This window comes from Candoia aspera, chromosome 4, assembly GCF_035149785.1.
Source record: "Candoia aspera isolate rCanAsp1 chromosome 4, rCanAsp1.hap2, whole genome shotgun sequence".
In the NCBI taxonomy this organism is placed as follows: Eukaryota; Metazoa; Chordata; class Lepidosauria; order Squamata; family Boidae; genus Candoia; species Candoia aspera.
Window position 1 is genome coordinate 14528431 of NC_086156.1, and position 15843 is coordinate 14544273.

At 42.6% G+C, this 15843-nt stretch overlaps 1 protein-coding gene across 8 annotated transcripts in view; it reads left to right on the forward strand.

The window, feature by feature from the left end:
* Positions 1-1761: 1761 nt before the first annotated feature.
* The window catches only part of PARD3 (par-3 family cell polarity regulator), a 581236-nt gene continuing 567154 nt past the window's right edge, over positions 1762-15843 (forward strand). For 5 of the 8 annotated variants that reach the window (XM_063303440.1, XM_063303442.1, XM_063303441.1 and 2 more), the window contains exon 1: positions 1764-2206. In XM_063303440.1, the coding sequence (XP_063159510.1) occupies positions 2087-2206 (120 nt within the window). In that variant the 5' untranslated portion in view covers positions 1764-2086. Of the gene's footprint in view, positions 2207-15843 lie in introns of all 8 variants that reach the window. The other 3 variants (XM_063303447.1, XM_063303448.1, XM_063303444.1) reach the window with 2 other exon arrangements.

Here is a 15843-nt window from a genome sequence, read left to right on the forward strand (position 1 = left end):
CAACATCCCCAGCTCCCCCAGGGACGAGTCCGTCACCTCTAGAATATCATCCATCCATCTTGCCCTTGGTCGGCCCCTCTTCCTTTTGCCCTCCACTCTCCCTAGCACCAGCATCTTCTCCAGGGTGTCCTGTCTTCTCATTATGTGGCCAAAGTATTTCAGTTTTGCCTTTAGTATCATTCCCTCAAGTGAGCAGTCTGGCTTTATTTCCTGGAGGATGGACTGGTTTGATCTTCTTGCAGTCCAAGGCACTCTCAGAATTTTCCTCCAACACCACAGTTCAAAAGCATCCATCTTCCTTCTCTCAGCCTTCCTTATGGTCCAGCTCTCGCAGCCATATGTTACTACGGGGAACACCATTGCTTTAACTATGCGGACCTTTGTTGTCAGTGTGATGTCTCTGCTCTTAACTATTTTATCGAGATTTGTCATTGCTCTTCTCCCAAGGATTAAGCGTCTTCTGATTTCCTGACTGCAGTCAGCATCGGCAGTAATCTTCGCACCTAGAAATACAAAGTCTTTCACTGCTTCTACATTTTCTCCCTCTATTTGCCAGTTATCAATCAAGCTGGTTGCCATAATCTTGGTTTTTTTTGAGGTTTAGCTGCAAGCCAGCTTTTGCACTTTCTTCTTTCACCTTCATCATAAGGCTCCTCAGTTCCTCTTTGCTTTCAGCCATCAAAGTGGTATCATCTGCATATCTGAGATCGTTAGTTTCTTCCAGCGATTTTAACTCCAGCCTTGGATTCCTCAAGCCCAGCATGTCGCATCATGTGTTCTGCGTACAAGTTGAATAGGTAGGGTGAGAGTATACAGCCCTGCTGTACTCCTTTCCCAATCTTAAACCAGTCTGTTGTTCCGTGGTCTGTTCTTACTGTTGCTACTTGGTTGTTATACAGATTCTTCAGGAGGCAGACAAGATGACTTGGTATCCCCATACCACTAAGAACTTGCCACAATTTGTTATGGTCCACACAGTCAAAGGCTTTAGAATAGTCAATAAAACAGAAATAGATGTTTTTCTGAAACTCCCTGGCTTTTTCCATTATCCTTGGTATATTTACTAATAACACAAAGTTAGATGTACTTACCTCAAAGTAAACGCTAATATCCGGGGCTGTGCCCTTCTTGTAGATTTTTGCTGTACAAACAGAATTAATGTTTACTAAATCTAGAGGATGTGTTCAGATGGCAGGTTTATCCAGGATTGATCGTGGCCCATTCATTTACCCCAATTTTGCAAGATACATTAGCCACACAAGCTAGATTGGCCCAATTACGCTAGGGTGAAATCTGGTTGGATGGTTAGTTTGCAAATCAGTGTGTCCTGAAAGCATAGCCTGACCTTGGTGAATTTTTACCCCTAAGTAACGAGACAGGGGATTATCGTGGCCTTCTGAGCAAGGCTAAATTTCCGGGGGAGGAGGCACACTCCGCAGCTAGGCAAGCAACCCACCAAAACGAGATTAACTTTAGAAGTGCTAGGGGAAAAAATGCGCCGAAGATGGGTGGAAACTACTGCCCCCCCCCGTTAATCGATCTGCAGCAAGAGAGGCAACGCGGGGGCTCCCAGGTATGCTGGGGGGGGGGGAATCAAGGGATTGTGAAAGGCAATACCCTGCACAGCCTTGGCGGGGAGACAGTCCGGCCCTTCCCCGCCACAGGAGCGGGGCGAGGCGAGGCGAAGGCAGCGACAGCCGCCGCCTGGCTGCGCTCAGGAGAGACGCCAAACAGGTGGCCAGAGGCAGCGGCGGGCGCGCCAGGAAGGGAGCGGGCGAACAGCGAGCAGGCGTGCGTAGCGCTGGCGGCGCCCTCCCCCTCCCGGCCCGCAGCATGTGAACCGACGCCCGATCCTCCCCCAGCGCAGCGGTGGGACTCTGCCGACTTGTTCGCCGCAGGCTGAGCCGCCCGCCCTCGCGCCGGGCTCCCGCTGGGCGCTGGTGGCCGGGGGCAGCGCGAGGGGCGCCCCGAAGCGAACGCGGCTCTCCCTCCGCCGGGCTGCCGAGCAGATCATCGCGAGCGCGGAGAGCCGCCCGGCCGCTTTTCTCGGGAGACCGCGCCGGGAGGAAGGCTCGGAGGAGGGAAGATGAAAGTCACCGTTTGCTTCGGCAGGACGCGGGTGGTCGTCCCCTGCGGGGACGGGCACATGAAAGTTTTGAGCCTGATCGAGCAAGCCGTCACCAGGTACAGGAAGGCGATCGCCAAGGTGAGTGGGGGCGCTCTCGGGGGCCGCGGCGGGGACCCGGGGTCGGGGGGGCGACCTCTCGGGCGAGGGGGCAGAGAGAGGCGAGGAAGGAGCAGCCGGAGGAGGAGGGAGTGAACGAGGACGCCTGGGATCAATATGGCGCTTCCTGGAGAGGGGAGGGAGGCAGGCGGGCGGAGAGGAAAAGTGAGGGGGCCGAGGCTGCTGCTCGGCGGGCGCGAGGGGACGGCCCGGCGGCGGACTCCCTCTCCCCCGCCCCGCCGAGGTTTCGGCGCGGTGTGGGACGCGCGCAGCCAGAGGTCCAAAGCCCCCGGAGGAAGCGCGGAAGAGAGTTGGGGAGCCGCGGCCGCTTCCTCGCTTTCCTTCCTTCCTTCCTCGCCCCCCCCGTAAACTTTCCAGAGCTGCCGCCGAGCTCCTGTGGCGTTCAGCCGGTTGGGAAGCCAGCCGAGAGCGCGGGCGGGGAAACCCGTAGCTTCTCGCCAGAGTCTTGGCGTGGCCGGGGGCGCCGCTCCATCCGCTTTGTGCCGCTTCGCCGGAGCGAGCCGAGATTTATTTCCGAGTCCGGGGGGCGAGATACACAGTTGCGAAGGGTCGCGGGTGACGTTTGGGGCCTCAACTCTTTGTTGTTATGCGCGGGGGAAGCCCGCAAGTGCCCGGTCGGCCGGCGGCTCTCCTCCTCTTCGCTGCCGCAGACTTGCCTCTCCACTGGTCCCCCAAACGTGCGCTCTTCCCGCCGAGGGGAGCCTTTCGTGCCCGCGCTTCTCGACCACCTCACGTGTGGGACGAGACTCTGGGTGCCGCTTCTAACGGGACTAAAAGACGCGTCGGTCTCCTCACAGTTGTCGTTGGGACTTGTACGGTGCTTGGCTGCCTCGGGAGCAAAGGCTATCGCCTCGCCTAATACACGGCGGTGGTTGTAACGCGCGCACACTTACTCCGTCTTTTCTCACTCTACTCCGCATTGTGCAAGTTTCTTCCCCGGCTGTAGTTCCTGCACGGATTTCAAATCCAGCCCCAGGCTTTCTAGCAAGTCCAGGCCCAAGGGGGGTGAGGGAGGGGAAAAACAAACATTAAACAAGAAATCATAGACTCCACACGCCTGTGAGAAGGAATTGTGTTTGCTGGAGGTTTCTTTGTGTTTGAAGAAATGCCGTGCTGCCACCTCATTTTAGTTAAACATAGAAGTAACGCACGAGTTGGACAACTCTTTCCGAAGAGGGCTTTCACTTTATGGGAGGAAAAAAAACACCTTTTGCTGTGGTTATCATTGAGTAGGCCACGTTTCTCAGAGGAATGGTTCCCCCCCCCCCCCCCGCAATTTTAGAAAAGCTGCCAACATGTGGGATATTTGTCTCTTGGGGAAAGGGGAAGGGCAAATGGGGTGAGGTGCTCCGGAGATGGGGCTCCCTCATTTGCATGGTTATCTCCTGGAAACACAAGCAACTAGTGAATGGGCTGCTCAATTAAGTGTTAAAGTGTAGGCGCAGTTTGTCTAGGACAGTTGCTCTTAATCATACGATCTAACGTGCCTTTCTGGCTTGTAGAAGCTTGTTTGGATGTTTATTAATTTTTGCAAGAACTCTGCAGTTCTGATACCAAGGATGTGTTGAAAAAAGAAAACAACATTGATGAAATCCTGTAACTTTCCTGGCGCTGATGATATGCCTGCAAGTTTTCATCCTGGAGGTGTTTACTTCTGGGTCTTCCCATGTTGCAGCAGAAATGGGGGGGGGGTTAGGGTGGAAAATGAGCGTGGGGCGCGTGTATGATATTCTTGCAGATATTTTGGTGTTCATTGGCCCTCTTTCCACCTCTGTGTTGAAAGTTCTGTGCCGAAAGTATAAAAATAGAGTAGGTGTGCTTTTTTGTTTGTCCAAACTTGTGCAGCTTAGTGCAGTGAATGTGAAGCAGAATAAGGGTTTGTGGGCAAATTTAGAGGGCTAGGAGAATGGCAAATAAAGTGTATATGGTTGCTGGAGCAGTGTTTCTTGACCATGGCAGCTTTAAGATAGGTGGACTTCACCTCCCAGAATTCCCCAGCCAGCTGTGCTAGAGATCTCTACACTGTGGTAGAGATATGTGCTAACATTGTAACCCATCACACACATTACAGTAAAAATCATAATCTTCCTTATGAGAAGAGGAGGGTTGATCTCCAGCAAAAGACAGGCCTGAGGGAGCTGCTGGTAGAAATGGTATACTGTTTGCCAAACATAGGAAGGAACTCTGCTGTTGACTATACAGAATCATGACAAGCAGAGTACCTTTTCATCCAGATGAGAGATGCACAAATGACTTCCCAGTCTGAAATAGGTAAGTTCAGCCCTCCCCAACCTGGTGCTGTCAAAGATGCATCAAAATTAGAATTCCGGAATTCTCTGCCAGCATGAGGAGGAACTCTGGGAGTTTTTCCCACCACGTTTGGAGAAGACCAGATTGGGAAACATGAAGTTAAATGGCAGATGATGTTCACTGAGCTGATTTATGCATCTCATTGAATAATGCTTTAACTGTGGTGTATCATGTAAACCACAGTTGACTGGGTTTGTACAACACCTAAGCCATAAAACATGGATTTAACTGCAGCAGCTGAGTTCATACAGGTTGTGAGGCAATAATCTAACAAACCACATTTAGGGTTAGTGCAGTCCAGCCAGTGAGTCTGGAGAAGTTGCATGTGTTTTGCATGTTACCTGGTCCTTCAGTTCTTCCAACATTCCCCCATTGCCACTGTAACTGACTTCATCCACCTTGCTGCTGGTCATCCGCTGCTTCTCTTTCCTTCCATCTTTCCCAGAATTTCAGACTTCTCCACAGAGTTAGCTCTTCGTATAATGTGTCCAAAGTATGATAATTTGAGCCTGATCATTTGTTCCTCTGGTGCAGTGTTTTTCAAACTTGGCAACTTTAAGATGTGGAGTTCTCCATGCTGGCTAGGGAATTCTGGGAGTTGAAGTCCACACATCTTTAAGTTGCCAAGTTTGAAAAACACTGCACTAGTGAGATTAGCACACGTTAAAAACAGGTGCAGTAGACACTTTATTGTTGCACTCCTATACTGAAAGTTAAACTAGAGAAAAATTATTGAGGGTTCCTATTGACTTGTCTTGGATCAGACAGAAATACCTTAAACCTAAGCCTTTGCCTTTGGATTTCTGCATGTCAAAGGAATTTAATATGTGGATATTCTTGAATAATCAGTCTCTAGATATGGTCCAGACCTGCCAGAGGGTTATGCGTGTCATTTTTTACATATTCTAAATGGACCGTTTTGGAGGGAGTTGATTGTGCAATATCTCTTGAATATTAATATTTTCCTTGAGTAGAAGTCTGTGCATCATGCCTCTATCAATCTCCTAACACTAGAAGCGTCAAATTGTTGAGTTTTAAAACACTTTCTCAAATGCTTAGTTTGGCTTCTTCTAAAATATTTTATAAGTAGTGCTGCCATCTTTAAGAAACGTTACTCACTTTTATTAGCCTCTCCACCCCTCCTCTCTTCTAAATAAAATCTCCATGGTGTGTTTAAAAATAATATGAAAGAAACGCACTATTCCAAGCAGGAGAATAGGGAAACAGTTCACAGTGCATTTAACCATGCAAAAATAGCAATGTTTTGTTTGTCTGATATGGTAAAATTTGCCATGTACTTGTAATTCAACAGTGAACTTCTGACCCATTCCCGGTGTTCTGTTTATAACCTTTTGCAGGTATATGGCCATCTAGAGGAAGTTTATTCAAAACTTTTGAATTAATTTTGAATTGTGTCATAAAGAATAATATACAGTAATAAGTTTACATTGTAAATAATGTATAAAAGCCTAATGTGGTGCATGGATTTTGGTGTAAAGGGATAGCACAAGAGAATATGTGAGTCCAAACACTGAGTCAGATCTGAGGTTCATCAAGCCTAGTATTCTACATTATGGCTGTAATATCCCAATATTTCAAGCAGCTTTTCCAATTTTGTCTGGATATGCTGAAAGTTTAATTTGGGATCTCCCACAAGCAGAGAATTGCTCTTCCATTGGACTGTGACCTTTTTCTTTAGGTTGGTCTGTAAAAAGCATTGAATGCTGATGTTTAAAAATAATTATCTATTTCAATCATATGCATGCTTTTTTATAAATACATGGCCTTATGTGTATTTATACATTTATAAATACAGAAATATACATTTGGATATTTAAAAATATCATGAAACAAATAGGTATGTCTAAGATTTCAGCTGTTAAACCTGAAAACACTGGTCCAAAAGTGGCTATCAACTGTTGCAGATAAACTGTTTGCAGCATACCTGCTCTAATGCATTTATCATAAGCAATTTAAATCTAATACCTGTTGTTTGTGTTGAGATTTATTTCCAGTTATGACTACATGTGTTTGCAGTCTGAGATTTACAAATTTACTTGGGGAGAAAATCTTGTGGTCCACAGCAACTTATTTAGGGAACTTATTTATATGTAAAACACACACACAAACACACAATTGATTCTACAGTAGTATAACACACATATCTCAATTGCAGGATCAGCTTTGGGACAGAAATGTATTGGATTATCTGTCCTATTTTTCCATTTCCACATAACTATGTGAAGGTAGGCTGTCCGAGGCGTATTTTTGCAAATTAAGAAGCAGAGCTGTATTCTCAAGAGCTGATAATGCTTTTGTAGGAAACAGTGCTCCAAATTAAACCAAGTATAATGCAAATTACATCTTTTGTAATTTTTGGAAGGGACCTTTTATGCTTGGAAAATGAGAAGTTAATTACATGGCAGGAGACACAACTTGCTATAAACAAGAAGAGTTACAAAAGCAGGTATGATTAAATACACTTTTTTGCTTTGTTTTATAATCATGGAGGGATCGAATCATCTCTCATCTCTACATTTCTAATTGTGGACCCAGACCCACACCAATAAAAAAAAATCTCATCCCTTTGAATGCAGGATGGATTGTAAGGCTAAGCCTTGATGTGTGAGCAAGTCTTCAGACATTGATAGAATGTCAGGCTAAATAGAGCTTATATCCAAGCAACCCTTGTCATTGAACCATAGAAGTAAATGCCTTTTAGCGTCATAAATATTTTGGAAGTGTATATATCTATATGAGTAAGCATTGGGGATGACATGCTTGATCACATATATGCTTCAAAAATTGTTACAAACTCCGTATTTTGTGTTGTCATTAAGTCCAGTCGTGTCTGACTCTAGGGGGTGGTGCTCATCTCCGTTTCAAAGCTGAAGAGCCGGCGTTTGTCCGTAGACACTTCCATGGTCATGTGGCTGGCGTGACTACACGGAACGCCATTACCTGCCCGCCGAAGCGGTACCTATTAATCTACTCACGTTTGCATGTTTTTGAACTGCTAGGTTGGCAGGAGCTGGGACTAGCAACGGGAGCTCACCCCGTCATGCGGATTCGGACCGCCCACCTTCCGATCGGCAAGCTCAGCAGCTCAGCGGTTTAACCCGCAGCGCCACCGTATTTTGTACTTCACTACAAATCTGTGAACAACAAATACAGATGCCTGGTGTCACTTGAGAATATTGCACACTTAGTTGTTTGCTAGTGTGTGTGCTTTCAAGTCAGTATTGACTCCTGGTGACTGCCTGGACAAGTCTCTGCTGTTTTCTTGGCAAGATTTTGGAAGTGGCTTGCCATTGCTTCCTCCCTCGGGCTGACACAGAGTGACTGGCCCAAGATCACCCTGCTGGCTTCATACCTGAGGTGGGACAAGTACTCATGGTCTCCCAGTTTTTAGCCTGGTGCCCTCGCCATTACACCAAACTGGCACTCTGTATCCTGGGTGCAGCTGTACAAATGTTAGCTGAAGAATTCAACCAGCATTCTAGGTGCTTCAAGCAGATGGATGGATATCACCACCAATGGTCAAACTAGAATTAGCATGACATACTATTTTGAAATCTGACTTTGGCGTGCCTTCTTTTTTATCAATTGAATAGTTGCCATGCAAGGCTTTCAAGGTCTGCAAAGAGCAACTTCAGAGGCAAATCTTATCTTTTTGGAGAAGGTGAGAAAACAGCATGGAGGTGACTAAAATTCTCTCTTCCAGTGCTTTAATCTTCACTCCTCTTTTCTTCACTCAGTGCATCTATTGCAGTGTGTTCCCCCCCTCCAAATATCATCACTTTAGCTGCTTTTTCATATTTCATGCAAATTATTTTTATCTGGACAAGCTCAAACTGAACTACTTCTTCCTGTGTAGCTCTTGTTAAATACTAGAGCTGTTCTTTGTATTGCATGAATTATAATGAGTACTAATTTCTTAGATTCTGCTTCGAAAGTGTTACCTTTTGGTAAGAGTTAACATGAACAAAAGCAAATTAAAACCACCTTTATTTTCAAGCAGCTGCTCAGTGATGTCTCTTATTACACCACCTTGAGTTGCCTTTGTTTGGGAAGGTAGAATTTTGGCTTGGGCCAAGATATACAGGCTTCTACAACATCTGCCAGCGGTTTTGTATATTGTCCTTCACAGCATAAAAGCGTGTAAATTCCATCCTTGTTGATTCACAGCCCAGCTCAGTTTCTTGTATAACTGGTTTTTGGTTCTGTGCAAATTATACCTGCTTAAATTATTTTGAACAGCGTTAATTTAACAACTTAAAGGGTAGAATTGTTCAGTTGTCAGTATTTGGGCCCTTGATAATTCTGATAGCTACGTGTTCAACATCTTTCTAAAATGATTCTTTGGTGATAAAGAATCTAAAACTGCTTCTTACGACACAAATGAAAGATTTCTATAGTACAGGTAGTCCTCGGACTACGACCGCTCATTCGGTGACTGTTCAAAGTTACGATGGTGCTCAGCAAAGGGGACTTAACAACTGGTTCTTGGAATTCTGGCCACTGCAGCATCCCCATGGTCATGTGATAGCGAGTGCCCCTGATCACGATTATGACACTGCAGCGAGCTCTGGTCACATGATCACCATTTGCGACCTTCCCTGCTGGCTTCCCCATTGACTTTGCTTGTGGAAAGCCAGCAGGGAAGGTTGCAAGTCACTTCTGTAAATTGCTCTCACTGCTTTTTCTCCTGAGGATCCCCACTATGGAGTACAAGATCCCAGGAGAACTCTGTAGCAGCCCCCTGCTCACCCACGCTCCATAGCGGCCCCTGCCCCACCTGCACTCTGTAGTGCCTATCCACACTCAGTAGCACCCACCGCCCGCTCCTCTTACCCACTAGCTTGCTTGCCTAGGATAACAGTCACGTGAGGTCCTCTCTTAATGACCTGCATGGTCTCTGGGTTACGATGGCAACCGGGACAGCCTCTGCTAAGCAATGCAGTCATGTGATGTTGCACTTTATGATTGCATCACTTAGTGACGGGAGTTCTGGTCCCAGTTGCTGTTGTAACCGGAGGACTACCTGTAATCCTTTCAACACTACTTAGGACCATTTGAAAACATCTGTTTTTGGAAAAGACCAAAACAATTTGGAACTGAGATCTGCTCTGTCCCTGGGCCCAAATCTTTATGACTTAGTTGAAGTCTGCCATTGCCTGCCTTCCTAGAATTCATCTCTTAACTTCTGTTCATCTTTGTCTACCCTTGAGTCCAAGAGAACAAAGCTATCAATACCTTAACTTTTTCACAATTAACTGAATGTTCACTAAACATGTTGATTTTAATTACCTTTGTTTTTTTTTACTATGTAATGTAAAGAGCCAGTTTGGCCTAGTGGTTGAGGTGCTGGGCTAGAAACCAGGAGAGAGTGAGTTCTAGTCCCGCCTCAGGCATGAAAGCTGGCTGGGTGACCTTGGGCCAGTCCTCTTTCTCAGTCCAACTCACCTCACAGGGTTGTTGTGGGGAAAATAGGAGTAGTAGTATTAGGTATGTTCACTGCCTTGAGTTATTTATAAAAAAAATAATAAAGGTGGGATAAAAATAAATAAAAGTTACCCCCAATTTTTTGCTTTCCATTTTTACTCTCATAGTGGGCTCTTCTAAGCCATTGCTTTTGCCTAAGAAGGTGGAGTCCTCTGCATATCTCAGTTTGTTAGTATTTGGCCCTCCTATTTGATTTCAGCTGTCATCTCTTCCAGTTTTTTTTTTTGTGGTGTTTTTGAGTCAGTATTGACTCCTGGCGATTGCCTGGACTAGTCCCTGCAGTCTTCTTGGCAAGATTTTAGAAGTGGCTTGCCATTGCCTTCTTCCTAGGGCTGAGAGGGAGTGACTGGCCCAAAGTCACCTAGTTGGCTTTGTGCCTAAGGCAGGTCTAGAACTCACGGACTCCAGATTTCTAGCCTGAGGCTTTCACCACTACACCAAACTGGTTGTCTCTTCCTGTTCTACTGTTTTTAAAATATAATGGCTGTATAAATTAAACAGATATGGGGACAGTATGCATCCTGTCCAGATATGGGGACAGCATGCATCCTTGTCTCACTTCCTTTTCTATTATGAGCTACTCTGTTTCTCTAAATTCACTTGTTACAGTAGCTTTTTGTTCAGGGTAGAGGTTGCTCAGAAGAATAGTCAACTGTCTTGGCATCTGTTAGCCTTAACATATTCCACATTCTGGCACAGTTTAGCCAAAGGCTTCACTATAGTCATTGAAGCAAAGGTAAGTCTCCTCCTGATATACTCTTGCCTTTTCCATTATCCAACTTACATTAGCTATCTGATCTCATGTCCCTCTGCCTTTTCTAAACTCTGCCTGTTCATTTGACTGCGCTCTCTCTCTCTTCTCCCTTATAAGATCTTAAATAAAACCTTGCTTTTGTTGAAATTAGTTCAGTGTTTGGTTTGCAGATTCTATTGTGTCTCCTTTCTTTGGTTTGGTACACACCAATCTTTTCCAGTCTGTAGGCTACAAGGTTTGTTTCATATTTGTTTATATAAAGCTCTTAGCATTTTAACTCCCCTTGCCCTGCATCTTTAGACAGCAGTGGGTGTTTCATCTGCTCTAAGCCAGTTTGTAAACCATTGAATAGTGTTTCCATCTTCTTTTAAGTTCATTTGTCTCTTTTAGAGCTCTTCTGTGATGATGCCTGAGTATCTCCCTCTTACCTATCTGCAATTTCTTAAAAAATGTGTCATTTTTATTTCCCTCTGTTTGTTGCTATTCTTGATAGAGATGTCTTTCCTTGTCCATCCTTGCTAGATGTCAGGAGTCTGTACTGAGTCATCCTAAGTCATTCTTGTTGCCCAAAGCTTTCATCTTCTGTCTTTGTTTGGCTCTTATGATAGCTTATCCAAAGACACTTTCCCCTTTGAAGTTTTGTAATTCTTTTTTTCTGCTTTGGTTTGCTCTTCTTCCTTCTCATAACTGCTCAGGTACACTTTCATATAAATTAAGTATACTAAATTGGTTCCTTATGTTACCTTATATTCTGACTGTATGTCCTTCAGGTTAGCATACTTACTATCTGTTATCTTTTAACTTTGTATTTGACACCAATAATTCATAGTCTGCTTCACAGTTTGCACCTGGAAGGAACCTGATAAATTTCTGCATCTTCATTACATTTTTCCGCCCAATTACATAGTTGATTTGATCCCAGTGTGTCCATCTGGTAATGTTCAGGTATACAGTCTGCATTTGTTTGTTTGAAGGAGATCTTGGTAATGTCCAGAATTCTCTTTGCAAAAGCTGATTATTATTTCTTGCATTGTTGTGTTTGTCTATTGGAAATCTTCATGTAATTCTAGGTTTCTCCATTTTCCTACTTTGATTACCCATTATTAATATGATAGCCTTCCTTGATGTTGCATTTAACACCTCTTGCTGTTCCTATAGAATTCTTCAGTATCTTCCACTATTGCATTTGTAATAAGTTTACAAGTTACATAACATTTATAATTCCTGGATATCCACACATTCTAATGCATATAAAATCCTATCATTTATTAAACACATACTTAGCAATCAGAGTTTGTTTTAGTATCATTGTCACTCATATGACCTCATATCCTGACTATCATATAATCATCTGATTTAAAGTGTAGCCCATTAGAGTCCAGTTAAGTTCCACTCCTCTTTCAGTACTGGTATCAAAGTGACCAGATTTAAAGATCTATGAATGAATATTTGATGTTCTTCACCAGTAACTAAATGGGTGCAGGCTACACAAATTACAAATAAAGTCATTGGTAGTTACTTGTATCTACTTGTGTGGGTGATGGGCAGGTTTTAGACTGGCATTCTAATTCTCTTGTTTTCATAGGGCAAACATTTCACTATCCTTTATCAAAAAGTAACACTTCGTTACTGTCCTAAGCACCATTATTGGAGAATATGCCCCATTGAACACAAAGGGCTTCACTATTAATTCCCTAACATTACGAATTTATATTTTCTGGTGGGTGACTGAAGAGATGGAGTGGATAAGATTATTGCTGAGCAAACAGATTAGCTCTCAACATCCATTTGGTTTCTTTCACAAATCTTAATTTTATTTGGCAAAATATTTTTAGCAGCTTTGGATATGTGGAGTAGTAGTTCCATTTGTTGTTTTTCCAATAATATGTTCCAGATGTATTGTGAGATAAAAGGAGATGTTTGAACGAAATCTTTGTAGTTTCTGCCCTTCTCTAAATAGTCCATTGTTTACCCAAAAGGCTATAATTTTTCTTACTTTAAAAGGTGGTGTATTGCTTAGAATGAAATAGAGCTATCAACTGCAAACATATTTGCTTTTACTCATTTGAGTAGCAACCAAATATAGCTCCTGTCCTCTACTAAATGTATATAATCTAGGTAAAAGATGTGAAATGGCTAAGCCAAAGTTTGCTTACTCTTGGTTTGTTGAATAAGCCACAATTGTCAGAGTTCACAAATGATGCTAAGCCATAACTTTTCTTTGCCTGGGAAATGTGCTTTATTGCAGCCTGGAGTGTGGTTCCAGGGGGCATATCAGATGATGTGTGATGAAGTGGGAGGCTGCAGTTTTGGTTTAGATGTTGTATTTGTGTTTTATGAGGGTGCTTGGATTTTTAAAGAGACATGGTAGGCTTAATGCATTCATTTGCCCTTTACTGAAAAATCACAGGGTTTGGCTGCTGAATTGCAGTGGTGCAGCCTGGAGGTCCCCTGTAAGATGCAAAATTGAGCTTAGGGAATCCTTCCATTAACCATGGCTTACAAATCAGTTTGTTAACTGATAACATTGAAGAATCTGCAGGACAATTGAGTGGAGAGGTGAAACAAATCAAAGTCAAGCTGGAAATTTTGGAAAATAAAACAGAAATAATAAACAGAGGAAATGCAAATATTAAGTCAAGAGATGAAAAATGATGCAGATAATGGATTGCTACAGGATTTACAAGAAAAAGAATCCTGTTGGAGAATCCTATACTACTTATAGAAAAACTTGGTGAAAATAGTAAGGAGGGGGCTGTTGAAGCCTTAAATTTTTTTTTAGGATGAGAGGAAGAAAATATGGATGGAGAGCAGGTTCTACAATAACATCTTAATCTTAATGCCAGAATATTATGTAAGAGAAAGGAATACAAAAATGACTTGTTTCATCAGGGATAGGACTATAAGTATTTTTAGAAAATACTGTGAACCCTTTATGGACTTTTTGCTGAAAATAGATATAACTGAGTTAATGATTTTTGGATTTATCAATTGAAAAGTGTTGGATATGGGAAGAAGTGATCTATGTAATTTCAAAGAGAGAGTGATATTAAGTCTGTTTGTAACTGCTATAAAGAAGATGGAAGTCATTTCTTTAAATATCTTTTCTATTATCAGCACTATTTTTTTCTTTATTTTTTCTTTTTCTTTTTTCTCTTAATCTTATTTTGTATTATCTTTTGCTTTGGTTAAAATCATTAATAAAAATTATTTTAAAAAAACATGGCTTACAAATCAGTTAAGTCAAAACCAAACAAGTCACAGTAAGTGTGATCTCAGGATGTGTGAAGCCAATTTTGCAGTTCTGACCAAATGAAGGCTTCATTACTTTTAAAGTATAATATACATAACCAGAAGCCGTATGTTTTTAATCTTCAACAAGGCCTTTTGAAAAATGGGCCAGATGTTCTCAAGGTAATGTACAAAGAAGCAGAATCCAAGACCTAAATAAAAGCATACTGCCAATTCATGTTTCTGAAAGAGGTAAAAGTCAGCAGTATCCTTTACAAGTCTGCTTAGCAGCAAATGCAATTGAGTTCACTTACTTACATATATAGGACTAGAGAGTCTTAAAATATTATGAAAACCGTTTAGTAGCATTAGCAGAATATAATAACCAAAAGCACTTAACAAGAATCAAACAGATCTTTGTAATGTAAAGCCCCAGCCCCTTTCTGAGCATTCTATGTATTTTTAACAGATTATAGTAAAGCTTTCTTTGGATGTGGTCCCAATCCTGAAGGGCAGATGTGCCAGAGCGTCTAGCCTGAAAGCTAGCATAATTGTGACTATATTTTCTTTAAACCTGGAGAGAATCAGAACCGTGAGAATTCCAGAGAAATGGAACATTCCCTGGCTCCAATTTACACAATGGATTCACACAGATATATTACAAAAATGGACAACTCCATTATTTCTGCAACTCAGCAGTCCAAAGGAGAGATCTTGGTGCAAGCTGAAACAGCTGACATTCCTGGTAGAACTTAATCTGAATGTCTTTAGTCTCCTCCCACATTTCATCTTATTATTATGAATAAATGCAAAGTGGATAGCTTCAGAAAAAATCTCTTCCCTACAGTTCACCTGCTTGGGGGGCTGTGTCTACTACCTCGCCTGAGGGAAAATTCTACAGAACTTGAAAGCTTGCCAACAAGTTCTTGTCCTGTTGAATTTGGAACCTTTTAACCAAGGTATATCTTCTCTGGCAGTGGTAAGATATAAAATGCTTAAAATATGTCTTGTTTGGTTGCCCTGATGATGGGTGGGAAAGAGAAAGGAAGGAGGTTTTAAAGCAACATGGGTGTGATGAACAAATAGATTTGCATAAAGGGGGAAATACTATCTAGTAGAAATCTGCAGTCTTTCCCTATTTTTTTTCTCTTTGTCATCTTCTTGGATCAGTGAGATAAGAGATAAACAATAAGTCCATAAAAACTATTGGTGGGAGAAGGATTGAATAGGAGACAATAGATGATGTAGCCATTCAAACAGAAGTTAGTGGTGGTGCTTGTGAGAGAACCGGTTAACTTTTTACAAAACAAATGGGAAAAAAAGAAAAAGAATTTGGAGTAGAACTTTGGAAAGTAAGGATTATTTTGAAATAAATGTTAAGTTGCAATTGTATACATGCTCAGCTGGGATTGGCCCTGTTAAACTTGGTAGGGCTGACATCCAAATAGAGTAGGATTCTTGAATGCAAATTATATTTCCTCACACATTTTCATTCTTAGAAAGCAAGATGTTGATGCTACTTAAGGTATGAGAATCTGCGGGGATAATAATTTGTGTTTATATGTAAAATGTGCATGCGTGTGTGTGGAATATTTTGCCCCTCAGCTGGCAGCACTTAGCTGACCTTGGCTGATTTTGGAAAAACTAAGCAGGGTCAAATCTCCATGGAATCCTTGTCCCAGGTTTATAAACTCTAGACTGTGAGGCTGAAAAAAAAAATCCTGAAAAATAATATGAAAAATAATATGAAACAGCTTTCATATTATTTGCAAGAAACCCTCATGGATCTGTCCAGGTT